The 25,398-nt window shown below is 43.2% G+C and overlaps 1 protein-coding gene and 1 long non-coding RNA gene across 7 annotated transcripts; one reads left to right on the forward strand and one right to left on the reverse strand.

Annotated features, from left to right (window-relative positions):
- Window positions 1–527: 527 nt before the first annotated feature.
- On the forward strand, window positions 528–14,023 carry LOC138842548 (uncharacterized). Of its 4 annotated transcripts, none has more exons than XR_011377226.1 (4): window positions 528–1,481; window positions 4,569–6,124; window positions 7,186–7,379; window positions 8,496–14,023. It is a non-coding gene; the product is annotated as an uncharacterized lncRNA (long non-coding RNA). The 4 variants fall into 4 exon arrangements; XR_011377227.1 differs by lacking the exon at window positions 528–1,481 and having other exon boundaries at window positions 1,516–4,813; window positions 6,006–6,124; XR_011377228.1 differs by lacking the exon at window positions 528–1,481 and having other exon boundaries at window positions 1,516–4,806; window positions 6,006–6,124.
- On the reverse strand, window positions 4,229–23,142 carry WHAMM (WASP homolog associated with actin, golgi membranes and microtubules). 3 transcript variants are annotated; one of them, XM_030878517.3, is made up of 10 exons: window positions 22,204–23,141; window positions 19,023–19,196; window positions 16,512–16,662; window positions 13,688–13,857; window positions 12,522–12,687; window positions 9,932–10,119; window positions 8,890–8,976; window positions 8,559–8,654; window positions 6,826–7,312; window positions 4,229–4,997 (listed from the first exon to the last, which is right to left on the reverse strand). In XM_030878517.3, the coding sequence occupies exons 1-10, from the start codon at window positions 22,813–22,815 to the stop codon at window positions 4,702–4,704; spliced, it is 2,427 nt and encodes an 808-aa protein (XP_030734377.2). In that variant the 5' UTR covers window positions 22,816–23,141; the 3' UTR covers window positions 4,229–4,701. The 3 variants fall into 3 exon arrangements, 2 of the variants coding, with proteins under 2 accessions (XP_030734377.2, XP_060149774.1); XR_009562854.1 differs by lacking the exons at window positions 4,229–4,997; window positions 6,826–7,312; window positions 8,559–8,654; window positions 8,890–8,976 and adding an exon at window positions 10,927–11,070 and having other exon boundaries at window positions 10,007–10,119; window positions 22,204–23,142; XM_060293791.2 differs by lacking the exons at window positions 4,229–4,997; window positions 6,826–7,312; window positions 8,559–8,654; window positions 8,890–8,976; window positions 9,932–10,119 and adding an exon at window positions 10,871–11,070 and having other exon boundaries at window positions 22,204–23,142.
- Between the last annotated feature and the right edge of the window lie 2,256 nt (window positions 23,143–25,398).

Below are 25,398 nucleotides of genomic sequence, written 5' to 3' on the forward strand. Positions count from 1 at the left end.
TCCATCACTGCTTCTCTCACCAGACAGTCCCTATCCTGTTCCTGATCCCCTCACTCCAGGATCTCCTCCATCGTCTGGTGCCTTTTAGGTAAAGCTGCCAGAGGCCTCTTCCTAAAGCTTGAGTCATCAGGTTCTAGCCCCCTCTCTCCATCCTCCCCCCGTGAGGTCACACTAACCGCCTTCCCTGGTCCTGCCCAGGCCTTGCTGGTGCATCCTCTCTGTGCTCTAGTTCTTGCTCTTCCCGCTGCCCGGAATCCTTCCCCGTTTCCAACCCCATTTCTCTTCTTAGACCCAGCTCAAAGGCCTAGGCCCTCCAGATTAAAATCAGCCACTCCAGGGGACTTCTCATGCTTCTTAGAGAGCTCTTTTCACACTTACAGCTTTTTTTTTTTTTTAACATCTTTATTGGAGTATAATTGCTTTATAATGGTGTGTTAGTTTCTGCTTTATAACAAAGTGAATCAGCTATACATATACATATGTCCCCGTATCTCCTCCCTCTTGCATCTCCCTCCCACCCTCCCTACGCACGTACAGCTCTTAAATCATTAATTCGTGTATTCATTTAACAAATATTTCTTGAGCACCTTTATGCCCCAGGCCCTGGGAACACAAAGGTGAAAAGACACAGATATTTTCCGCAAATCTATTACGTTCCAGTGGAGCCGTGAGGTGATACATTGCAGGTGCAAATGGAACTCAGCTGATGGAGGATTTGTGAGCCTCCCCCTCCAGCAGGGCTCTCACAGGTGTTCAAGAACAGGACTCAGGGTACATCCTGCTTCTCCAGAGCTGGGGTGACCCTGGGCCACTCTGAAGACTTTGTGAGACATCCAGCTCCAAGGCTTTTCGTCTTGGAAGGAACCTGCAATGACTCTAAGTATGCCTGCCTCACTCTTCCCTTTCACAGCCCCCTCATTTCCTGTCTGACTTGTATATATTCGTGTTTTTCTAAGGATGGTCTGCAGACCAGCTGCTTCAGAGCTATCTTGGGTTTCCCAGAAAAACCTCCTGGATTAGCATTTTTGCAGGCCAGGCCTTGCAGTATGCATTCTAGAAGCTCCTTGTGCTAGACAACAGGATGATGGCTCCCCAAGAGGTCCACATCCTAATCCCCAGAACCTATGAATGTGTTACCTTACCTGCGCGAAGGGACCTTGCAGATGGACCTTCAGATGGGGAGAGTATCCTGGATTATCTGCGGTGGGGGGGGCCCAATCTAATCACATGAGTTCTTAAAAGCAGAGGACCTTTCCTGGCTGGGGTCAGAAAGAGATGGTGATGGAAGAAGAGTCAAAGAGATACCATGTTGCTGGCTTTGAAGATCAATGAAGGGGCCACAAGTCAAGGAATGCAGGCAGCCTCTAGAAACTGGAAAAGCTTCTAGCTTCTCCCCTAGAGCTTCAAAAAGGAACACAGCCTTGCTGACACCTTGATACTAGCCCAGTGAGACCCATGTAGGACTTCGGACCTATGGAACGGTAAGATAATAAATTTGTGTTGTTTTAAGCCCCTATAATTGTGGTAGTTAGTTCTGGCAGCAATAGAAACCCGATACGCTCCTCCCATGAGTTTACATATCTAAGAGTTGAGAAACTCTGCTGTACAGTGAGTCCCCGACATGCAAACGAGTTCCGTTCCGAGAGTGCGTTCCTAAGACCAATTTGTTCGTTAAGTCCGGCAAAGTTAGCCTAGGTACCCAACTAACACAATCGGCTATATTGTACCGTACTGTAATGGGTTTATAATACTTTTCACACAAATAATACATAAAAAACAAACACACACACAAATAGTACTGTACGGTAAAGTACACAAAAGCACAACCACTTGTAGTAGATGCATGCGCATGAAAATGTACGCCAGACGCGTGAACTAACTTACATGATTGGACCTGCGAACGCATGTTCCCATCTTTGAAAGTTTGCAACTTGAAGGTTCGTATGTAGGGGACTTACTGTATAAATTCACTCGGCTACATGGTTTCACATGACGGGTGGTCATTCATCAAAAACCTCTTGATTCTGGCTCCTGCTACTACCTGCTTGATTCCCCAATTCAAATGCGGGAGAGGGAACGAATGAACAAATGAGTCAGTCAGTCTGAGCAGCCCGGCTCATGGTTTTTCACTCCGGGACAAGCCATAGGAGGCTTCCAGTTATGGATTGGCTGTCCTAGCGTCAGCTTTAGCCAGAGGGCCCAACTCAGGCTCTAAAACGTGGCCAAAGTGGGCTGCCCTTGTAGCCAGGGCTGTGGGTTGGGGGAGGCGTTGTGACTGGTGTCCAGGACAAGGGGCAGTGGTCCTAGAGTGGGGGCGGGCCCGGGAAGACTTTGGAGAGGAGGACGCGATGGAGTTGAGACTGAGAAGTGGGTGTGGATTTGCCGGACGGGTGGCAGAGGGCTGGGATGCCCCGGGCGCTGAGGCTTAGGAGAGCAGGGCCATTGGAGGGCAGCCTGCTTGGTATTGCTGGAGTAAAACCTGTGGTGGGGAAGGGGCGGAGGGGCAGCAGCCAGGTTTCTGAGGGGCAGGCTGGAGAGTGGAGCAGGACGTCGAGGGGGGAGGTGGGGATGGATTGACGGCACTTTAGCGGGTGGACTGCACAGGTTTGAAGCTGGACAACAGCAGACAATACTTGACCCTCCCCTCGGCCTGGATCCCCTGAGGCCAGAGTCTGGACTTAAGCCTTGGCTGGAAGAAGGGGGGAAATGGAGAAATGAGGGAGAGAGGATTCCAGAGAAGTTTGTGTGCACGTTAGACAGTTGGGCGAGGGGTTTCAATTGGAGAACTCTCTGGAAAAGGATCTTTTTTTTTTTTGAGTCTTCTCATCTTTGGCAGGCCTTAGAAAGCAAATTCTGAGAATTATCCAAGTCTGAGTAAGCTCACTGGTGTCTCAAAATACTGAAATTACAAGAATTAAAATAAAAATACCAAATTGCATAATAAGCATAAGAAAGTCCAGCAGAGCTCTGATGTTGCCATTTTTAAAAATACCAGATTCTTTCTAGAGAAACTTTTTTGTGCTGAGCTTGGCCTGTCTATGGTGGAGAAAGAGGCCTGGGAGGCTGCCACTTGGCCTGCCGCTGGGATTTGCGACTGAGGCCCGGCAAGTAGCCAGCAGGGACTGTCCCCCGTGCTGCAGCATCGCCCCCCGCCCCCACACACACCGGGAACCTGCAAAAAGGAAAGGGAACAGTGGGAACAGAGGCTAATGCCGGGTCAGGGCACCAAGGCCTGGGCCCCGGGAGCAGAGTGAGGCACCTTCGTGTACAGGAGCTGGAGCTGGGTCTGCATCACTTCAGGTCAGGGAAAGTAGGACACCTGACGGAGCCACGGGTGACCTGGCAGTGGCCACACTGAAGGATCTCCAGCCATGCACGGAGGTCCAGGCTGCAGCTGCTGAAGGACCCAGACCCCTCCCAGCTATGCCAGCTGAGGCCCCTTGGAGTTAGCTAAGAAGAAACTCTAAGTAGGAAGGGTTTTGGTCTGTAACTTTTCTTTGGAAAAGGAGGGTCGATTCATCTTGTTCTTTGTAACCCAGGATTGCCATGGCAAGAGTGAGGGTGATGACATTAGTGGGGATGCTTTGGACAATTTGAGAAATGAGGAGACTGCCTTGTATGGGTCTCTTCCCCTTTCCTAATTTTAACACAGAGCAAGGAGGAGAGATGATTCCAGCATGAGTGCCTGAGGGAGACAACACTCTTCCCCCACCCTTAGTAGTTGCTTAAATAAATGTTTAACGTTTTGGGGATTTTGTTGTTGTTGTTTTTGGTTGAGTTGGGTCTTCGTTGCTGCGCGAGGGCTTTCTCTAGTTCAGGCGAGCAGGGGCTACGGTTCGTTGCGGTGCGCGGGCTTCTCACTGCAGTGGCTCGTCTTGTTGCAGAGCACGGGCTCTAGGCGCGCGGGCTTCAGTAGTTGCAGCTCACGGGCTCAGTTAATTGTGGCACGCAGGCCCTAGGGTGCGCGGGCTTCAGTAGTTGTGGTTCGTGGGCTCTAGAGCGCAGGCTCAGTAGTTGTGATGCACGGGCTTAGTTGCTCCATGGCATGTGGGATCTTCCTGGACCAGGGCTCGAACCCGTGTCCCCTGCGTTGGCAGGCGGATTCTTAACTGCTGTGCCACCAGGGAAGTCCCGTTTAATGTTTTCAGTAAGATTTCAGCTAAACCCAGCCAAGGGAGGGATGGCTGTGTTAAGATATTACGTTTCATTTCCTCATGAGTGACACTGATGCATTATAAATAGTTCTTTATTATGAGTTTATATACTGCCTGATACATGAAATACATTTCCTTTAAAATAATTCCTGCTTATAAGCAACTTATTCGGATTATTGTTAAGATAATGTTCACATTCAAACCTTTCAATCCCAGGAAACCACTACACACACTCGGGAGGAACGGTCAGTAGTGCTGTTTACCATAGCAGTGTAAACGTTTTTCAGAATAAGGGAATGATTCTAGATTATCCGTGGTGAACAATAACTACCATTTTCTTATGCCAGCAGTGCTCACCGTGCATTCTTAGATACGTGAAAGGCACCACGTCTCTCCTTCCTTCCCTGACTTTAGGAGCTGCAGCGTTAAATAAAGCTGCAACGTCACACACCCAGCCCTGCTGATCTTTCAGGGTGTTATGTGGCCAGTCTACCAGCACCCCATGCACATGCTTTTCCAGAACGAGCCTTGGGCCTTGGCAAAGAGGCTAACGGTCCCACTCGCCGGGGTTCTGCTCATCACGATCGTCCTCCTCCGAGTCAGCAGATACTCTCTTGATTCTCTGGAGCGCCGCCTTGATGCTCCTCTCCAGGTCGCTGGTGGGTTTATTGCTGGGGCTCGGGCCAAGGTCAGGGTGAACTTTCTTCAGTTTGACCCCTTGCCTTATGGCAGCCAGAATGTGCTCATTGACTGAGGCACGGGGAGGGGACAAAGTGGGCGCTTGCGCCTTCTGGAGAGGGGCCCTGTCATGCCTTAAGGAGGCCAGCACTTCATCCATCGACCCTGAAATTGAGTAAACAGAGCAAGGAGTCACGAAATCATACCCTTTCTCCCTGAGATGCCGAGACATTTTTGTACTCGTTAACAGGGTTACGTCACCCATCAGTTAATGCGACGACGTAAACAAATCATCATCATTCCATTAAACAAATGCTTCGATTATCTGCTGGAGAGGTCGACCGTCAGCTCCCTTTCTGAATCCAGGATAGTCTAATTGCTAATATTTTACCTTGGCCACTTATTTTCCAGTACTTCTTCAAATCCACAGCAACTCCCAGGCACAGCCAAAAGCCAACATACCTTCTGTTTCTCAAGACACAGGTGTTATCATCCTTTTGTGTAACCCTGAAGATAGTTATGAATTCCTGGGGTATTAAAGTAATCCAACCCAGTGTGCACTGACAGCTCTAAAATTGTATCTCCTCCATTTCCCTTCCCACTTAAGAATTTTTTTTAACGTACCCCACTGTATTTCTCCAACTTCAGTCTCGGATATTAGTCAGTGATGACTCGTGCTGTGATAATGAGGCGAGTGGGTTTCTACACATGAAAAGGCTTAAAGCAAAACTTTAATCAGTAGCTCAATGAACCCAGAGTGGGTGGCACTGGCACATTTCTCTGTATATAGTGTGTTTAATTCCACCTACATTACCCTGACGTAACTTACGTGCTCTACTTTTGAGGGTGTGAAATGCTGTCAAAACACAGATTAGATCAGAGTTTCAAGGCCTTGGTGAAGAGAAGCTATTTTTCACTCTGGCACCTTGAGACCCCTGCGGGGGTAAAATCTTTTACCACCTGCTGGAGACTGGGGCATGACTGTAGCCACTCATCTAGGGACCTTCTATATGAGACTTCAAGGTGAACAGTCATTTCTAGTTCAGAATTGAAAGGCCATGCCGTGGCTAACAAGACACTTTGGATTTTAACCTATAACTTGTTATTACATTTCCCTTCTAGGAGTAATAAGACAAAGTTTCACCATCGAGGGCATTTTATTATTCTTTCCAGTGAACTGAGGCACTGTGTGTGAGCTGATCAGGGCTTCCTACACTGTGGGCTACACCAGGCCGGAAACAGCGCTCCCCCGCACAAAGCCCTGCCACGTCCCATCTCTCGTCTAGGCCCAGGCACGTGAGCTCTCGCTTTCATTTACACGATGTTGCCACAGACCCCATGGAAATGGGCCTCCGGTCTCTACCTAAGAGCGTGCACATTTTCATTTGTACCCGGCTCCAGGTGCAAAGAAACCTTGAACTCAGAATAACCAGAATCCGCATTACCCAGAACCACAGTTTGGAACTGTTCTGTTTGTATAATTCACATCACCTAGCACAGTCCCCTTGTATGCTCTAGGCATAGGTACTCAGGCATAATCTGTAAAACAAATGTACACAGCATTTTGATAGAATTTAAACACAGACACAAACACACTCCAGAGCGGTGGGCTCTGAGTCTGGGCAGATTTCAGCACGTCTCCTCCATAGTCAATGTCTAAATCATAATTAGAATAACGAGCAGAACGATAGCCCTCATTAGACAGAAATATTCCAGTGTATTCACTGTGCTATACTTGCAAATGCAAAAAAGTGGTCTACTATTTTTCTGACTGCTTCATGTTAGAAAGATTTCCCGCCGCATTTATATCAAACTCAGATTTAGGCTATGCTAACTTTGCAATAAAAGAGTGATAAGGCAAAAAAATACTGAAATATTTTAAGATTGTAGAGAGTTCTAAAACAGATTTTGATTTGAAGATGAAGGCTCCTAAAGCTAGAACGCTCCAACCACCTAACCACCCCTGGTGAGCAGGGACACTTCGGCAGATTACCTGGGCAGCTAAGACTGTCTGAGGAACCACACGGGCTCTCAGCGGGCGATTCACACACTAGAGGAAGTGGCTGATCATCTTTCGCTGAAGTCCTGAAGTGTAAATTCCGATGATTTGCAGATTGAGAAGAAAAGGGCGGAGCAGGGAGGGGCGGTGGTGGTGGTGGTGGTGGTGGTGGTGGTGGTGGTGGCGGTGGCGGTGGCGGAGGTGGCGGCAGTGACAACTCCTCACTTGATCTGCAGTGTGTATGGGCACCAACTGGAACAAAAGTCTGAACAGGGATGTTTCTAGCACAGTCTTCATGCTCAGGGGTTCTCACGTTACTAACTTCGGCTAAGGGAGCGCTTCTTGTTTTCCTAGAGGACGGATGGATCACCGCCGTCATCTGAGAAGTCGGCGGGGACGTCTGCCGGGGAGGTCCACTCGGCAGGTGTGCAGCCACAGGGTGCGAGCGAGAGCTCTTTAGGACAGAGCGACCTGGACATCTCTGAAAATGAAAAACTGCCGTGAGAAACTTGCTACAGACGCAAACCGTCAAAATGCTGAAGCTTTCTGTAAGTGAACACTGAAGCATTTCTGTGCGTGGATTATTCTAATTCACAGAGAGGCTCCTTCTCACCATGTACCGCCACCCCTGCTACTAAATCTATTAAGGAATAAGTATTTATATCCTTTCATAGAATACTTTCTCTGTAATAAAGATATGAAAGGATATATACAGATGAAAACATTCATCATATCTTTAGTATGAAAAATCAGAAACTTAGTATCAACGATAGCTGGAAAAAATTATGGTGAATTTAAAGTATTAGGCAGCCATGAAAAATCATAAGTAGTGCAAAGTCCAAAACATCCTTAAAAAATGCAGATGATCTGGTGTTAAATGTATAACCAGGTAAAAAACAGAGGTATGAAAAATACCAGCAGGGTGGACCTCAAAGTGACAGTTAAAACAGGAATTATGGATGTTTCTCTAATTTTTATGTTTAGAGCAAATTTTATAATTTAAAAATGTGAATTAAAGAAGTTCTGATGAACGCATATATGTGAAATCTAGACAAATGGCATAGTTGACTTTATTTGCAAAGCAGAAATAGAGACACAGACAAAGCAGAAATAGAGAACAAATGTATGGATGCCCAAGGGGAAAGGTATCTTGTTGGTATCACACAGTGCACCTTCAGTACCTCATCCCAGAATATGTCTGGGAGTAGGTGGTATTCTCTTTTGGGTCATTATGAAGGTGTGTGTTGCAGGTGTGTGATGAGAACAGGTTTATGTTCTACATTCAACGAATTTAATGTTACTTTAAAGTAAGTATTTACTTTTTTTTTTAAAACCTATTCACTTTTAATAGGGTGCAAAATTATACTTACATCACAATGTTTCCTTGACCAAATTTTAAAGACTTCTTTATTACAAATGAGGAAACAGCTAAATCTAAGGGCAATTTAACTATTTTCAGTTTTCCCTGCCAGCTGACACCATGGTGAGCAGAGTCACACCACCTGGTCAGGGGGCAGAGCAGGAACCCTAGTGTGCGGCAAGGTCAAAAACATCATGATATTTCTAATATTTTTGATTTTTATTTATAGACTACAAATAATGGCATTTGGGAAACATTTTATGTCCCAAATTTCTGTTCCTAATACTTTATACTTTTCTCCTAGGATGGGTGATCTTCGTTTATTTCTCCAGACGATGCAGGCGAAGTGATTATTTCTAGAACTCACCTCTTTAAATGCTCTCAATCGTTGGAGTGTTTTTTGGCGCTCTTGGTTTATCCATTCTTTTTTCTTTTGCTCCTCCTCTTTTTTCTGGTCTCTTTTCTGTATTTAAACAAACACATACTTGTAAACTTCTCAGAAGTTCTGAGAAAGAGAGGGACTGTCACCTGACCTTATTGCCTCCTCTGGCCCCCACGTCTGCCCCCCACGCTGCAGGGCCAGACAGCGCTGTCCCCTCACGATCAAGGCTGACGGGGCAGCGGAGCTCCACTTTGCACAAACTTAAGCCCGTGTGTCATGTTATGCAAATATAAAACATTTTTCTTCAACCACTCACCCTCTGAACGCTATGATGCTGATGAAAATATTTTATGCTTTCTTCAGCCTGCTGCAATCTGAGTCGATGATTTTCTTTGCATTGATCCTGGGGGAATAATATAATTTCATAGATCTGTTTTTCACTTGGTTATAAATTGAACGCCACATGGTTTTTAATATTACCATGAGCTATAGCATAAAAGGTTAAAAGAAAAAAGCACTGCATTGGGGCTGCAGTATAAAGCATTTATTAATAGGAGTTATGGTGTGGCTCATTGCTTCTGCCTTCTCCTCGGTCACGTGATACGGGGCAGTGGGCTGCTTACGGGAATCCCTCCTTCCTGGTAGGAGGGCCACGGCTGGGATTTAGTGCTTTGAGAGATGAAAAAGCAAATCCTCCAAACAAGTGGAAATGAGAGGACATACAGGCAGTCCCACATTCCTAAGTGGGATGTGTCCTAAGGATCTGTTTCAATGCAATTATTTTAAACACATTTCCCCATAATGTTCTAAGTGATATCTCCAAATATACCTACGTAACACATCCAACCTACAATACCTGAAAAATTATATTAAGAACTACATCTCAATTATGCTTAGCCATTCTTAGTATGTTACCTTTTTATGTAATCACGGAGTGTTTAAAAATTAAGAAAAAAATCACTCACCGCATATAAGGATTGAAATGAGCTGAATATTATCTGACTGATATTTTATAATCAACAGTTCACAATAAAATTAATTTTAGCATTTATTATAGCTGATTAGAAGTTTCTACCTATTGTGGTTTTTAAAATACCTGTGTAAGTAATAGGCATTCAATAGTTGTTGAAAGACTTAATTAAAATCTAAAGATGATGGCAAAAGCTTAAATTCAAAAGGAAAAAGAATCTTAAGAAAAACATTTTAAATGTATTTTAATTGTATCCACTGATAGCTACATAAACACACACAAAATTAATCATTGATAAAAAGCCTTATTTTCAATACCTCTTTATCTTTCATAAAAGAAGAAACCCTTAGAAGGGGTAAGAAAAGAAAGCTGCCCTGGGCACTCCTACCTTTCTGTTCCTGAGACGGGCTCTTCTGGCACAGATCCTGCCCCGTTTAGATTCCAGCTGCTGGCACTGCCGGCTGAGTTCCTTCACCTCCAGATTCTTATCATCCTGCAGCCCCATTACATGATCCATGACTTTAAGTTCCTCTGGATTTTCACATGGATCATAATAGATAACTTCATCCTGTTTATCTAGAAACATATTAATGATTTCTTAAAAATATGTCTTATTATTAAAAATAATGCATACTTTTTCTAATGTAAGGAAAGTTAAATATCCTTGTAATTATGATTAACATTTATGTATATGTATATCTATGTGTACACACTACACACACACACAACTTATATAGCTACACATATCAATAAACAGAATTCTTAGAGAAACTTTTCCATGTGATGGAAATATAATTTTAATGGCAACACAGTATTCTCAAATTTAAGCACTCTCTGTTGTTAGAATATTCCAGTGTTCTATTATCATCAATTTCACTGTGATGAACATCTGAATATAAATCTTTGTGTACATTTTTTATTACTTCCTTAGCAGATGAATATTTAAGGCTCTTGATGACTCTTGTCAAATCACCCTCCTCCAGAAAGGCAACTTACATTCCACCAGCAGTATATCATTAAGGTGCCTTAATGATATTTAATCTTAATTACATATTGATTTTTTAAAAATACATGCTAACTGTAACAAATTCAAGCCCTACAGAAGTACACAAAATAAAAAGTGAAATTTCCCTCTTCCTTCACCAACTCTTTGGCATCTTATTCCCAGAGGAAAACATGGACAGTTTGGCATGCATCCTTCCAGATTAACTTTTTTCTAATAGAAGTTTTTCCTAAATATGTAAAATGCTTATAACGTGAAGCTACTGTAAAGTTTTTTGAATATCTAGGATTAAATTAAATGTTCAGGATCTATATGAAGAAAATAACTAAACTTGGAGGAACTTTAGGGAAAAAAAGACTTAAGTAAATGGAGAGACATACCATGTTCTTGGATGGGAAGATTCAAAATTGAAAAGATGACAATTCTCCCCAAATTATCTCTAATGTTAAGTGCAATCCCAATAAAAATTCCGAGTTTTTGGGGTTTTTTTGTTTTGAACTTGCCAAAATGATTCTAAAGTTCATCTGGAAGAATAAAGGAGTGAGAAAAGTCAGAAAATTTTTGGAAAAGTAGAGTAATGAGGGAAGTACTTGCTTTACCTGATACTAAAATGTACCTCCAAGGTACAATAATAGAAACAGCATGGTACTGGCACCAGAAGCCACTCACAAATCAGTGAAAGAAAATAACAATTCATAAATAGATCAAAACAAATATGATAATTCTGGATATGAGACAGGTAAAACTCAAAGCAAAGCAACAGGGGAAAATGTTTTTAAAAACTAGTGATTGGGACTGCTAACAATTTGGGGGGAAAAGTTAGATTCCTACCCCACATCAAAATAAATTTCACCTGGATTAAAGAGCCAAATGTTTTTAAAAACAAAATCATAAGAATACTGAAATAAAACATAAGTAAATACTGATATAATTTTGGGATAAGGAGGTATAACACCAAAGCAGAAGACTGATAGAGGTGACTTCATAATAATTAAATATTCCTACAAGGCAAGAAAAAGCAAATGACAGAGAAATTATTTGCAACATATGACAGATAATAGAATAACATCTCTAATATAGAAAGGGAATGTTCCAAAGAAAAATGGTCAAAGGCCATGAATAGGCCATGAATAAATGAAATACAAATGGCCAGTAAACATACAAAATTGCGTTCAACATCACTTGTGATTAAATAAATGAAAATTAGAAGATGCCATTTTTTGCTCTCAAGTAGGTGAGAATTTAAATGAATAAGTATGGGGAAAAAGCTATTTTATAATCAGCTGATGGGAGCATCATTTTGTACAACCTGTCTAGAGGGCCATTATGTAGAATGAAATTTAGAAATTTAGAAAATAATAGAGGTGCAGAAAAATGCATATCAAATGATTCTTGTAGTTTTTTTTTAACAAGTATGTGTCAAAATGTAAAACATGCATTGTCCTTGACCTGATTCCATCTTTAGAAATTTATTCCAAGGAAATAATCTGTTGTATACACAAAGACATGTGTAAAGGAAAGTTCTTCACTACAATGCTGTTCACAACAGTGAAAAACTGGAAATCCCTGCATGTCTATACAATGGAATACTATGCAGCCATTAAAATTTTTGATGGTTTTATTACTTACTGAAATGGAAGAATGATTATTATGTATTAAGTGAAAAAGAGGTTACTGAACAGGATACATAGTTCTGGTTTAAGAAATTGAAAGATTTATAAACATCAGCATACAAAAAAGGCTACAAAGCTATAGAGCCTAAGTATCTCTAAACGATTTAACTGGGGTAATAATAGTTTCCCTTTGTTTTGCTGTGTGTTTACCAATGAATATATTATTTGAATAATAAAGTACTAAAGGGAAACTTTGTTAGAAAATTTCAGATATATTAGACAATATACAATAATTGATAATATGATCTGTATTTCCTTGAATGTGTAATTTAAGCATATATACATTTAAATATATGTTTTACCTTTTATAAGTCTTTTAATAGAGTCCAACTGTGTAACAAGCAGTATTTCTTCATATTTTAATATCTCAAATTTAACCTCGTATAGTTCTAACTGAACTTCATAATATTGTATTTCTAATTCGTCTACAACATTTATTTTTTTTTCTTGTTCTGGAAGATCTTCTATCTTGTTTTCATGGAAAAAATAAGAGCAAGTTAAAATAATTAGTACATTAAAGGCAAACTTTACAAGCATTCAAGTTATTTTCTATTCCTTGCTCAATATCAAATATAAAAAAAGCAAATAGAGAAGAAACACTTTTCCATTTCATTTAATGGGATAAAAATGCCTTCTTCAATGTTTGTCACAAATACTTTATCTCATCCCTGAAATATATGAAAACATTTAGGTTTTGAGAAAAATAAACGGCAATGAGGTATTTACAAATGTTTTCTGCTTTAAAGTCATAATGTTACAGGAAAAAAATTAAGTGACTATGCTTCTAGGATAAAGCACCTCTTTGATTATTCTAAAATTGTGCTGAAAACACGGCTTGATTGATTTTAAACTACTGAGTACTTGATTGATTTTAAAGTACTACATCAGTACTGAGTTTGATGTTATCGTCAAGTGAATCCTACAGTATAATATTTCACAAACAGGGACCTCCTTGGTGGCGCAGTGGTTAAGAATACGCCTGCCAGTGCAGGGGACACAGGCTCGATCCCTGGTCCAGGAAGATCCCACATGCCGTGGAGCATAAGCCGATGCCCCACAACTACTGAGCCTGCGCTCTAGAGCCTGTGAGCCACAACTACTGAGCCCACATGCCTAGAGCTTGTGCTCCGCAACAAGAGAAGCCACCGCAATGAGAAGCCAGCGCACCGCAAGGAAGAGTAGCCCCCGCTCACCACCACTAGAAAAAGCCTGCACGCACCAATGAAGACCCAACAAAGCCAAAAACAAATAAATAAATAAACAATTAAAAAAAAATAATATTTCACAAACATTTTGACCAAAGGGAAACTTCACGGCCAACCTTCCACAGTCTGCAAATTCTTATCTACTGGAAGATGGTGTTGGAATAAGCAAAGAAAGGAAGCTCTTTCACAATGCCTGGAAAGAAAGATTCTACCTAAAATAAAAGTATATTTTTAAAAGAAAGTTTCACTTATCTTTGTCTCACCTTTCCCTGAATTTCAGCTCTTTTGTGACTGAAACACAACTCTTTGGCTCTCATGAGTTGCAGAGTCTCCCGAGCTAACATCAGCTTGAGTTTTTCTAACCTGGGAGTTGCTGTGGCCCAGGCAGCCTGGCCAAATCTCCTCTCATCCTGTGCCATTTGTTTCTGCATTCCTGTTGTATTGTAATTAATAAAATAAAACATAATTACAACTCATTAAAAACAGAAAAATTTATCCTGAACTAATTCTTTGTTTATTGCCTCCCATGTTACCTGCAAAACATCCCTTTTAAAAGAAAAATTCTTGGATTTTAGTGAATTTTTATTGTCATAAAAATAATGCATGGTTATTGGTATAAAATTTTAGATAACTTCATTTAAAAAAAGAAAATAATAAATCATGAATCTCACTTACTTAAAGCAATTGCTTCTTATATTTTGGTGCATATACTTCTAGACTATTTCTATGTTTAGCTAGACAGACAGGAAGATATAGTTTGACCAAAACAAACAAACAAAAAACCCCCCCACAGGATCATCATTCTGCTTTATATCTTTTTTATTTCACTTAATATATCAGGGAACTCTTGCTATTCATAAAAATAGTTATAGAGAATCATGCTTACTGCTACATGGCATTCCATTTTATAAATGTACTATAGTTCAACAAACTGACAGACAATAAGTTGTTGCTATTTGGGTCTACTATCAACAATGATTTAAGATCAAAGTCCTTCACCCAGCCCACAAGATCATATGGTCTCATCCCTGCCTGTCTTGCTGGCATTATCTCACACCACATTCTCCATTCAGGCATACCTCAGAGATAATGCAGGTTCAGTTCCAGACCACCACAATAAAGCGAATATCACAATAAAGTGATTCACATGAATTTCTTGGTTTCCCATTGCGTATAAAAGTTATGTTTACACTGTACTGTGGTTTATTAAGTGTACAGTAGCATTATGTCTAAAAAAACAATGTATACTTGAGGCAGGAGATAGACGGGCCCCAGACTACACAGTTTCTCCCCTGTGGACAGAAACTCTGTAATAGCAGAAACTCCATAAAAGCAGGATAATGGGGACTTCCCTGGTGGCACAGTGGTTAAGAATCCACCTGCCAATGCAGGGGACACGGGTTCGATTCCTGGTCCAAGAAGATCCCACATGCCACGGAGCAACTAAGCCCGTGCGCCACAACTACTAAACCCGTGTGCCACAACTACTGAAGCCCACATGCCTAGAGCCCATGCTCCGCAACAAGAGAAGCCACTGCAATGAGAAGCCTGTGCACCACAACTAAGAGTAGCCCCCGTTCGCTGCAACTAGAGAAAGCCCGTGCATAACAACAAAGGCCCAACGCAGCCAAAAATTAAAAAATTTTTTGAAAAAAAAGCAGGATGATGGAGGAGTCTGGGCCCTTACCAGATAAGAGATAAAAGACCACATATTCCTCATTCTCAAAGTCAAGGAGAACTTCCTGACTACACATGCACAGAAAGGCTCCTTGGAGGTCAAAAAGGGAGGGGGCGCCACCTCACAGTAAGTGATGTCAACCTACCCTAGGCCTCTAGAATCCATCTTGGCTAAGAGATGCGCACACACACGGGAGGATCCTGAGATATACCAAATACAGACTCAGAACCAGGCAAAGCAAGATGATTGGTCAAAGGAAGAAATGCCCCGTAAAAGTGATTCAGACTACCACGAGGGTGCGACTCTCTCTGAGCCCACCCGTGTGTCTATCCACAGTCACTGTCCTCTTTTTCCTTCTAATAAACACTTTACTTGCTTCACTACTTTCTGTCTCTATGTGGAAATTCATTTCTACACAGCTGACAAGGCCAGGGCTTTGTCACTGGCCACTGGTCCCTGGTGGTCTTGTGGCTAGGATTCAGCGTCCTCACTGCCACGGCCTGATCTCAATCTCTGGCCGGGGAACCGAAATCCTGCGTCAAGCTGCTGCAGGCTGAGGCCATCTGAGATCACATACATACCTTAATTTAAAAATACTTTATTACTAAAATATGCTAACCATCATCTAAGCCTTCAGTGAGTTGTAATCTTTTTGGAATAATAACATCAAAGATCACTAATCACAGATCACCATAAAAAATATAATAATAATGAAAAAGTTTGAGATATTAGGAGAATTACCAAAACGTGACAGAGACATGAAGTGAGCAACTGCTGTTGGGAAAACAGCACTTGCTATTTTACAACAGACTTGCTCAGTGCAGGACTGTCACAGACCTTCAATCTGTACAAAACGTAACATCTGTGAAGTGCAGTAAAGTGCGGTGCAGTGAAGTGAGCTATGACATGAGGTGTGCCTGGACTGTGCTCCAGCCCATGGCTTCCTCACACTTGGCATACTTCCCAAGTTCCTCAGACTTGTCAAGCTCCCAAAAACCAGAGGGCCTTTGCAAATGCTACCCCTGCCTGGAACACTCTTCCCTCACTGTTTTGCTTTCTCCACTTCCATTTACCCTTCAGATATCAGGGCAAGTGCCACTTCTCAGAGGCCTTCATTGGCCACTCTGATTGGGCCTAATTTCTCTCTCCTAAGCTCTCAGAGCCCCATGTTTCTCTTCTTCATGTGGCTTGTTGCCAATGCCATTTTCCATGTGTTTGAATGAATATATAATTAATATAATTAAGGTTTTTCTCCCTTCACCTGACTGTACAGTGGCTGTTTACGCTTTTCCTTATATTGAATCCCCAGTACCTAAAAAATACAGAACCTGGTGCTTAAGAGGCACTCAAATGTTCTCCGAATAAAATGAAAATTACATGTATCTTAGTATAGCATTTTAAATTATTACCTGCTAATGCTTCTACTGTTTTTTCAAAATAATTCACTGTAATATCTTGAATCGAGACTATAGCTTCTTCAGCCCGTCTGGTCCATTCTTGGGCTTCCTTCTGCAGGGCAACTATCCTTTTAGGACCCAGACCATCCTCATCCAAGGACTTCTATAGAAAGAAGGGAAAGTTGTATTAGTAAAAGGGAATAGTAACGTAGAGCCATTAGGAAATCGAAAGGAAATTGGTCACACGGATTATTTCAGCTACTTTTATTACTACTACATAGTCAATTAAACTTCACTCATTCATCAGTTCCTTACTGAGTATGAATAAGGCTCTAAGTGGTGCATCCTTTGGATGACAAAGGGATACTCTGAAGTATAAAGGGAAAAAACCCTACTTTTACTTTGTGTTACTCAAATAACTTTTTCTGTAAGGGAATGCTGTCAAGTTATGTTTCTCTATTAATAATGATACTCGATTGTTTGAATGAGATCTGTATTGTTAAGCACTCAGCAAAAGCCTGGTACATGACACTCAAGTGTTAGCTGTTGCTGTGGTTTCTTTTAGGGACATGGCAGGAAGCTTTTCAATAGTGAGATTCTTTTCTGAAGGGCAAAAGTAATACAGTAACCTAAAACATGAATGATCGTGACATATACTACGTCATCTAGTATCCAATTCTTCTACCAAGCGTAATTTAGTGACATAAGAAATATACCCAGGTTAGCCATCAGGGAAATGTAAATTAAAACCACAATGAGATACCACTTCACATCTACTAGGATGGTTATAATCAAAAAGACAGACAATAACAAGTGTTGACGATGATGTGGTCAAATCGGAACCCTCATTTACTGCTGGTAGGAGTGTAAAATGGTGCATTTATGGAAAATAGTCTGGCAATTCTTCAAAAGGTTAAACAGAGTTACTGTAGGGTCCAGCATATCCATATATCCAAGAAAAATGAATACATATGTCCACATAGAAACCTGTACACAAATATTCATAGCAACATTCATAATAGCCCAAAAGTGGAAAGTTACAAATGTCCATCAATTGCTAAATGGATATGTAAATGTGCTATGTGCATATAATGAACATTATTTGCAATGAAAAAAATGAAGTTCTAATACACACTACAACATGGATGGAACTTGAAAACCTGATGCTACATGAAAGGAGCCAGACACAAATCATTCCATACGATATGAAATGTCAAGAACAGGGAGATTTAGAGGCAGAAAGCAGATGGGTGGTTGCCTGGAGTTGGGGGGGAATGGGGAATGCATATGGAGTTTCTTTTCAGGGAGATGAAAATGTTCTGGAATTAGTGCTGGTGTTGCAAAACTCTGAATATACTAAAAACTACTGAATTGTACACTTTAAATAGGTGAATTATATGGTCTGTGAATTATATCTCAGTACAGCTGTTATTTAGAGAAAGAAAAAATATACACAGGAAGTAAAGACAATCCAAATAATAGATTTGCAAAATAATGAACAGAACAACTTTCTCCACAGGTTAGGCTGGCATGAGTTTCATCTAAACATGATACCATTTTTATGGTAGCCCGGCAGTGGCCATGAGTGCATGTGTGGAAGGATGGCCCAGTGCAGGGGGCAGAGATCAAGAGATCTCTGCTGTCTTCTGATTCCAGCTGGTTTAGAACCAGAGAAAGCTACTGAACCTCCCCACCCACCTTGGTTCCAGATTCATTTATAACACTGGAATGATAATGCTTATTCTAACTAGTGTTCCATGGCTCAATGAAATAAGAGCAATGACAGCATTTACTAAAGTTTAATTTACTGAATTACAATCCAGGGCCTTGCTATTTAAATTTTCATCCTATTTCTCAGAAGTCTGCATGTGTCCTTAGAGGCTGAAAATAAGCTAAAGTAAATAAGCAACACATCAAAAACAAGTCATCACTTCCCTGGTGGCACAGTGGTTAAGAATCCACCTGCCAAGTGCAGGGGACACAGGTTCGATCCCTGGTCCAGGAAGATCCCACATGCCACGGAGCAACCAAGCCCATGCGCCACAACTACTGAGCCTGCACTCTAGAGCTCACGAGCCACAACTACTGAGCCCATGCGCCACAACTACTGAAGGCCGCGTGCCTACAGCCGGTGCTCCGCAATAAGAGAAGCCATCGCAATAAGAAGCCCGCACACCGCAATGAAGAGTAGCCCCCGCTCGCTGCAACTACAGAAAGCCTGCGTGCAGCAATGAAGACCCAATGCAGCCAAAAAATTAAAATTAAAATTAAAAAAAAAAGTCATCAGCAAAGAAAGTGTGTAACCCTTGAAAATCTGCAGAAATCTTAATGTATTAAGATGACCGATGTAAAATGTCTTCATCTGAAATCAATTTAAAAAATAATAAATTCAATATATCTACAATATAACTAAATATAGAGTAAACCCGAAGTGGAAACACAGATTGAATCTTAAATGCAACTGAAGAAATAGTATACGATAAAGAATAAATCTCATAAAGTAAAAATATAAAGAAAACGTACCAAAATAGCAAGCTTACATGAAGTTGCAAGTTCTCGCATATCCCTGAATGGCTGCAGTAAATACTGGAAGAACATGGTTGCAGCAGTAACTAATTCCTGGTATGCTTCATCTTCCTCTCGATACACTTTCATTAATGCTACCATGGTGTTGGCTTTTTCATGCCCTTGAAGCACCTAGAAGGCAAAATGTAAATAAAGCTCACGTGTGGACAGTATTTATAAGATCATACCAAACCAACAAAGCTAAAGAAACCTGAATGTTCTAAACTTTAATGCGTCAATTTAAAATACTGATTAAGGGCTTCCCTGGTGGCGCAGTGGTTGAGAGTCCGCCTGCCGATGCAGGGGACGTGGGTTCGTGTCCCGGTCCGGAGGATCCCACATGCCGCGGAGCGGCTGGGCCCGTGAGCCATGGCCACTGAGCCTGCGCGTCCAGAGCCTGTGCTCCACAACAGGAGAGGCCACAGCAGTGAGAGGCCCGCGTACCGCAAAAAAAAAAAAAAAAATACTGATTAAACATGAAAATGCTATTGTTCTCCAACCAAAGTGCCCAGTAAGAATGGTTAAATAAATCATGGTATATCCACAGTAGATTATTATTACTATAATCAATCATTCAGCACTGTGCTTTTGAAGACTGTTTAGTAACTGGGGACTTACCAGGGAAGCCCTGGGGACTTTTATAATAATAAGTGGGAGGTGGAGGAGGATGCAGAGTTGAAAATTTTATCTTAACTATGTTTCCTCTAAGTACTCAGAGAAAAGGACCAGAAAAAGGCATCAAATAGGGGGTAGACTGAGGATATATTTCATCACTTTTCCGACCATAAAGGTTTTGTGAGGATGTACTCCTTTTTTAAAAGCTCATAAGGACACAGAAATGCCTCCAAGTACTTCTCCAGCATGCCAACTCTCTTAATTCCCCCAGGTTAATATTGCCACCAAACCCCCAGCAGATTCAGTTAGCATAACAAATGTGGCTCTAGCCTCTGCAGAGTGCTTCTTCTGAGGCAGGACAGAAAATAAACTGAGCATTTATAATCTAGATAAACTCATTTGGTAAGAAATTACCTTACCCCCCAGGAGAAGAGAAATAAAATCAAGTAATAGTATAGACTTTTTTTCCCCAGTCAATAACCTTAAATTCTTCTATTTCCTTCCCTCCACTTAAGGATAAAGTGATCTATGTTCAGCTGACATTTTATCCAGGTGATAATAGGATTAAAAAAAAGTTTCCCTGAAAAATATTAAAACACACAAAAAAGTAAACTTAAGACAACTGATACTTTTCAGTCTTATTGCTTAGACTATTCAGAATTCAAACCATTCAGCTTCACTTTATATACACTAGCAATATTGGCAACTGGTCTAATTCTAGAATCAATTGCTTTCCTGTTCTAAATATGAGCTGAGTATTAAGATGATCACATACACTTCCATGGATGCAGTATATTTTATATTTAAGCCCTCCTCTGCCCACCTGTTACACGTAAACAGGTGAACCACACAAGTGTCAACAGCTAGCCTAACAGTATGAACTATACTGGTGCCATAGTACCTCTGAATGAACTTCAACTTGGGTAACGTATAACTTTTACAATAGTAACATATGTTAGTTTAAGGAAAAACCACTTCTGTCAGAAACTGGTGTCTAAAAAATAAAAGTCTGTCTGATTCAAAATGATAAAGTTGGGCTTCCCTGGTGGTAAGAATCTGCCTGCCAATGCAGGGGACACAGGTTCGAGCCCTAGTCCTGGAAGATCCCACATGCCACGGAGCAACCAAGCCCGTGTGCCACAACTACTGAGCCTGTGCTCTAGAGCCCGCAAGCCACAACTCCTGAAGCCTGGGCCCCTAGAGCCTGTGCTCTGAAACGAGAGGCCACTGCAGTAAGAAGCCCTCGCACCGCTGCAAAGACCGGCCCCGGCTCGCGGTAACTAGAGAAAGCCCGCGTGCAGCAACAAAGACCCCACACAGTCAAAAATAAATCTAAAAAAGATAAAGTTGACTGGCCTGAAACTGCTCTATGGTTTCCTCACATTAAAAGTGAAATTAGGGGCTTCCCTGGTGGCGCAGTGGTTGAGAGTCCGCCTGCCGATGCAGGGAACACGGGTTCGTGCCCCGGTCCGGGAGGATCCCACATGCCGGGGAGTGGATAGGCCCGTGAGCCATGGCCGCTGAGGCTGCGCATCCGGAGCCTGCGCTCCGCAACGAGAGAGGCCACAGCAGTGAGAGGCCCGCGTAACGCAAAAAAAAAAAAAAAAAAAAAAAAAGTTCATTCTATATTTAGCTTGAGAGAATATAATTAAGATTTTGAAATGTGGCTGGATTGTTCTCTTACACCTCCCCCTCCTCAAATGAAGGCAGAGAAAAATCATTCAGATTAAGTACAGCGTATAATGAGAAAAAGGCGAGCAAGAGGCATGTCAGGGTGTGGGATAGAGCACTAAATCTTGACTCAGGAGAGTCAGCTGGTTGTGGATATATGAGCCATATTTTTCTCTTAAACCCTTTGGTGAATTTGTGAATCCCCTTCAGTTCTGTAAGCTTACCACTCAAAAAATGAATTGTTCCATCTCGCTAATTACCTCTTTCAAGCTTAAAATTGCACTCATGTTGCTGCTGTTCCACACTGATGAAGACAGCTCACATCCTGTCGGCTGTCCACTTGACCGAGTCTTTATCACCTAAAAAACCTGTGTCCTAGAAGCACCTTCATCCTCTAAAACATTTTGTCTCCATTATCGGTCTTCCCTCATACACAGAACCTGTCAGTGTTTACCTTCAGTCTGTGTTGTCATTTCCTACACGGATGGGGTATTTCTAGTTTTGCTTTCAGTATTCTCTGGCACTTCCTGTCAAAACAGCCAGCTCCACCAGCATCTTCAGGGGAAAGGTTTAAGGGCCTACCCTGGCTCCTAACTGCGATTAAACTTTGATTTAACTTAGTCCTCTCGCTATAGGCCCCACGGGGCTTCCGCGGAATTCCCCTCGATGCTCCCCGACAGGTGAAGAGCACCTGCGAGGCTGCTAGCCCTTCCGCGCATCACGCTGTTAACCTGCTCCTTCCCCGCGCTGGTCTGCGGAAGGACCCCCCTCTCGCACTCGTCCCAACCTGGAAAAGGGCCCGAGGCTCAACCGAGAGGCAGAAGGACCGGGCGACGGCCCGGCGGGCGCGTACCTGGCGCAGCCGCGCCCCCGCCTCGTCCCGCCGCGCGCGCAGGACCCGCTCCCGGAACTCGCGCAGGCTCTCGCAGTCGGCCGCGCATCCCTCGGCGGGGAAGAGCGCGTCGCGCACCGCGGCGCCGCCGCAGGCGTCGGCCGCCTGGCCCAGGTAGCGCTCCAGCTGCCCGCACAGCTCCTGCAGCGCCGCCTCGCCGAGGTCCGTGCGCGCCGGCCATACCAGCGTCCACAGCCCGAGCCCCAGGCCCCAGGCCCCGCCACCGCCCGCGTCCAGTTCCGGTGGCAGCCGCGGGAAGCAGCGCTCCAGCGGCGGCCACAGCGCCGCCAGCTGCTGGTGCGCGCCGCGGAGCCCGGCGGCCGAGAGCAGGCCTGCCCAGCTGGGCGGGGGCGCGGCGGCCTCAGACACGGGCTCGGACACCAGCTCGGGCCCGGGCTGGCTCCCCTTACGCCGCCGCCGCTGCGCCGTGCGGTCGTGACAAGTCACAGCGAACTTGCCCTCCACGTCGTTCCAGGCCACGAGGAAGCGCAGCTGGTGCCGCTCGGGCTCGGCGAAGAGGTCCTCGCGGACCGGCACCCAGCCCTCCAAGCTGTCGGGTTGCTCGTCCTCCATGACCGCCGGCGGTCAGCGCCCGGAGAGCTCGGCTCGCCGGAGCCTGGTCTCCCTGCACCCCCAGCCACTGGACTGTCCGGACCGCGTCATTTTTCGCTGAACTGAAATCGGCGTCAGCACCCCAGCTGCCGCAACCCTCGGCACTTTTGATTGGCTGCCCGCGGCCTGTGAGGCTTCCAGCACGCTTCCGGGATTGGTTGGGTGATAGAAGGGAGGGTTCGCGACAACCAATGAAAAGGTCAGAAGGTCGCCGCTCCGAATCAATCAATGTCGCAACCTCGTCTGGAGCCCGGAATGATCACTCTTGCCTCACCTTTTCCACCTGTGTACACACTGACGTTGAAAAAAATATTTGTTAAATGAACGAGTTATTGTCTTAGCCTCCTACACTAAACTGTGAACCTCTTGAGAACGCAAACCCAGCTAGCTGACTTGGTCTTCTATTACTGGGTAGAAGCCACAAGCTTATTGGTATCAATTCAACAAGCTTTTATGGAATGTTTGCTGTGTGCCTGTTTTGGGAGGCTAGGCGCGGAGGGGGCATACAAAAAACGTACAGTCCCTCCGCCTTCAAAGCATCCCAGCTCCCAACCAACATGTTTAAATATAATCGGTGTTCTAACACGTCATTTTAGAGATAAGGAAACTGAGACCCAGAAAAGAAACGTTTCTTAAGATACACAGACATGTTTATGTATGACTGATTCACTTTGTTATAAAGCAGAAACTAACACACCATTGTAAAGCAATTATACCCCAATAAAGATGTTAAAAAAAAAAAAGATACACAGACACTTAGGCAATTAGACACTTCAGACCACCTGGCTATTGAAGACCTGTTTATGGAGATCAGGAGGTGTAGTTTGCAGGTAGGGATGGAGTGTGGGTTGGAGCTGAACCTGTTCATACAACAGGGTATAAGACAGCACAGGGCTCTACCCAGGAAATGTACAGTGTAGACAGAAATACAGTACATGTCAGCTCCCGTCCTGTGAGAGCACTGCTAGAGGGGTAGTGGGGTTGGAGGACCGAGGGGGAGGAGCGAGAAGCCCAGGGAGCGGGGAAGGAACCCTTCATCAAAACACGGTTTGTGAGGGCTTGATTCAGGAACTAGTGAAAGGGCTTTTGAAGTTTTTGAGCTGGGAACGCCAGGAATCAGATTTGTACTTGCTATTATTGCCCAAGGTAAAACAACAACAACCCCCCTCGCCCCCCCCAAAAGAAAAAAACCAGGGCCAGGCTGAAGCTTTGGTTAGGGGCATCTCTACCCCCCCCCCCAAGATAATCCCAAGGCATCTAGCAGCCTCTGTGGAATGTAGCTTGAAGGTCTAAAGGTTCCTCTATCTGAAGGTCCCTCCCTTTAATGTCGAGGAGAGGTGGGGCTATGGGTTCTTGGATTCCCAATAGCTACTCTGGCTGTCACCCAGTCCTCCTGGAGAGATAACCTTCTAGCTGAAGTGATTTATTTTTCCTCAAACTGTTTTTTAATATATCATTTTATCTAATATGATTTCTTATAATTCTTTAATAGTCTATTTTAATATCTTTGAATATTCTTTACAGTATGTCTTTACTGGTTTTGTTTTATAATCTTATTTCTATTAGTCTTTCTAAATTATTTGCTTTTTCAAAATGAAAATAGCAGGCTTTCTAATTATAAAAGAAAATTTTATTTCTTGTGAAAGGGGAATAAATGTATATATTCTTAGAAAAAATGTGGAAAAGTATACACCAAACCTAATAATTGTTGTTACCAGGATGCATGACTGGTTTACATTTACTTTATGGTTCTTTTGTAGTATTTGCTTTTTTCTCAGCCAAGTATTATATATTATTTTACAATAAAAAATAATTTTAAAAAGTAATAAAAGGTATATATAATTATTATAAAATGGACGAATCAAAGCTATAAATAAAATAACTCAAAAAAGATAAACCCTGCTTTCATTTTGTGTGTGTGTGTATATATATGTGTGTATATATATATAATTATATTGTAATAATATTTTGCATACTCTTCCTACTTACAAATATATTGTGGACATTTTCCACATTAAAAATATAGGCATTGGGGCTTCCTTGGTGGCGCAGTGGTTGAGAGTCCGCCTGCCGATGCAGGGGACACGGGTTCGCGCGCTGGTCCGGGAGGATCCCACATGCCGTGGAGCGGCTGGGCCCGTGAGCCATGGCCGCTGAGCCTGCGCGTCCGGAGCCTGTGCTCCACAACGGGAGAGGCCACAGCAGTGAGAGGCCCGCGTACCGCAAAAAAAAAAAAAAAAAAAAAAAAAGGCATTGGGCTTCCCTGGTGGCACAGTGGTTGAGATTCCGCCTGCCAATACAGGGGGCACGGGTTCCAGCCCTGGGCTGGGAAGATCCCACATGCTGCGGAGCAACTAAGCCTGTGCGCCACAACTACTGATCCTGCGCTCGACAGCCCGCGAGCCACAATTACTGAAGCCTGCGTGCCACAATTACTGAAGCCTGTGTGCCACAACTACTGAAGCCCACGTGTCTAGAGCCCATGCTCTGCAACAAGAGAAGCCACTGCAATGAGAAGCCCGTGCACCACAATAAAGAGTAGCC

The sequence above is a fragment of the Globicephala melas genome, chromosome 2 (genome assembly GCF_963455315.2).
Source record: "Globicephala melas chromosome 2, mGloMel1.2, whole genome shotgun sequence".
In the NCBI taxonomy this organism is placed as follows: Eukaryota; Metazoa; Chordata; class Mammalia; order Artiodactyla; family Delphinidae; genus Globicephala; species Globicephala melas.

Coding starts and splice junctions, on each gene's coding strand:
- WHAMM (XM_030878517.3), bottom strand. CDS start 22,815: ATGGAGGACGAGCAACCCGACAGCTTGGAGGGCTGGGTGCCGGTCCGC. Junction 12,688..13,687: donor GAGCTGAAATTCAGGGAAAG/GTGAGACAAAGA, acceptor CATGAAAACAAG/ATAGAAGATCTTCCAGAACA. Junction 8,977..9,931: donor CCCGTCTCAGGAACAGAAAG/GTAGGAGTGCCC, acceptor TTATTCCCCCAG/GATCAATGCAAAGAAAATCA.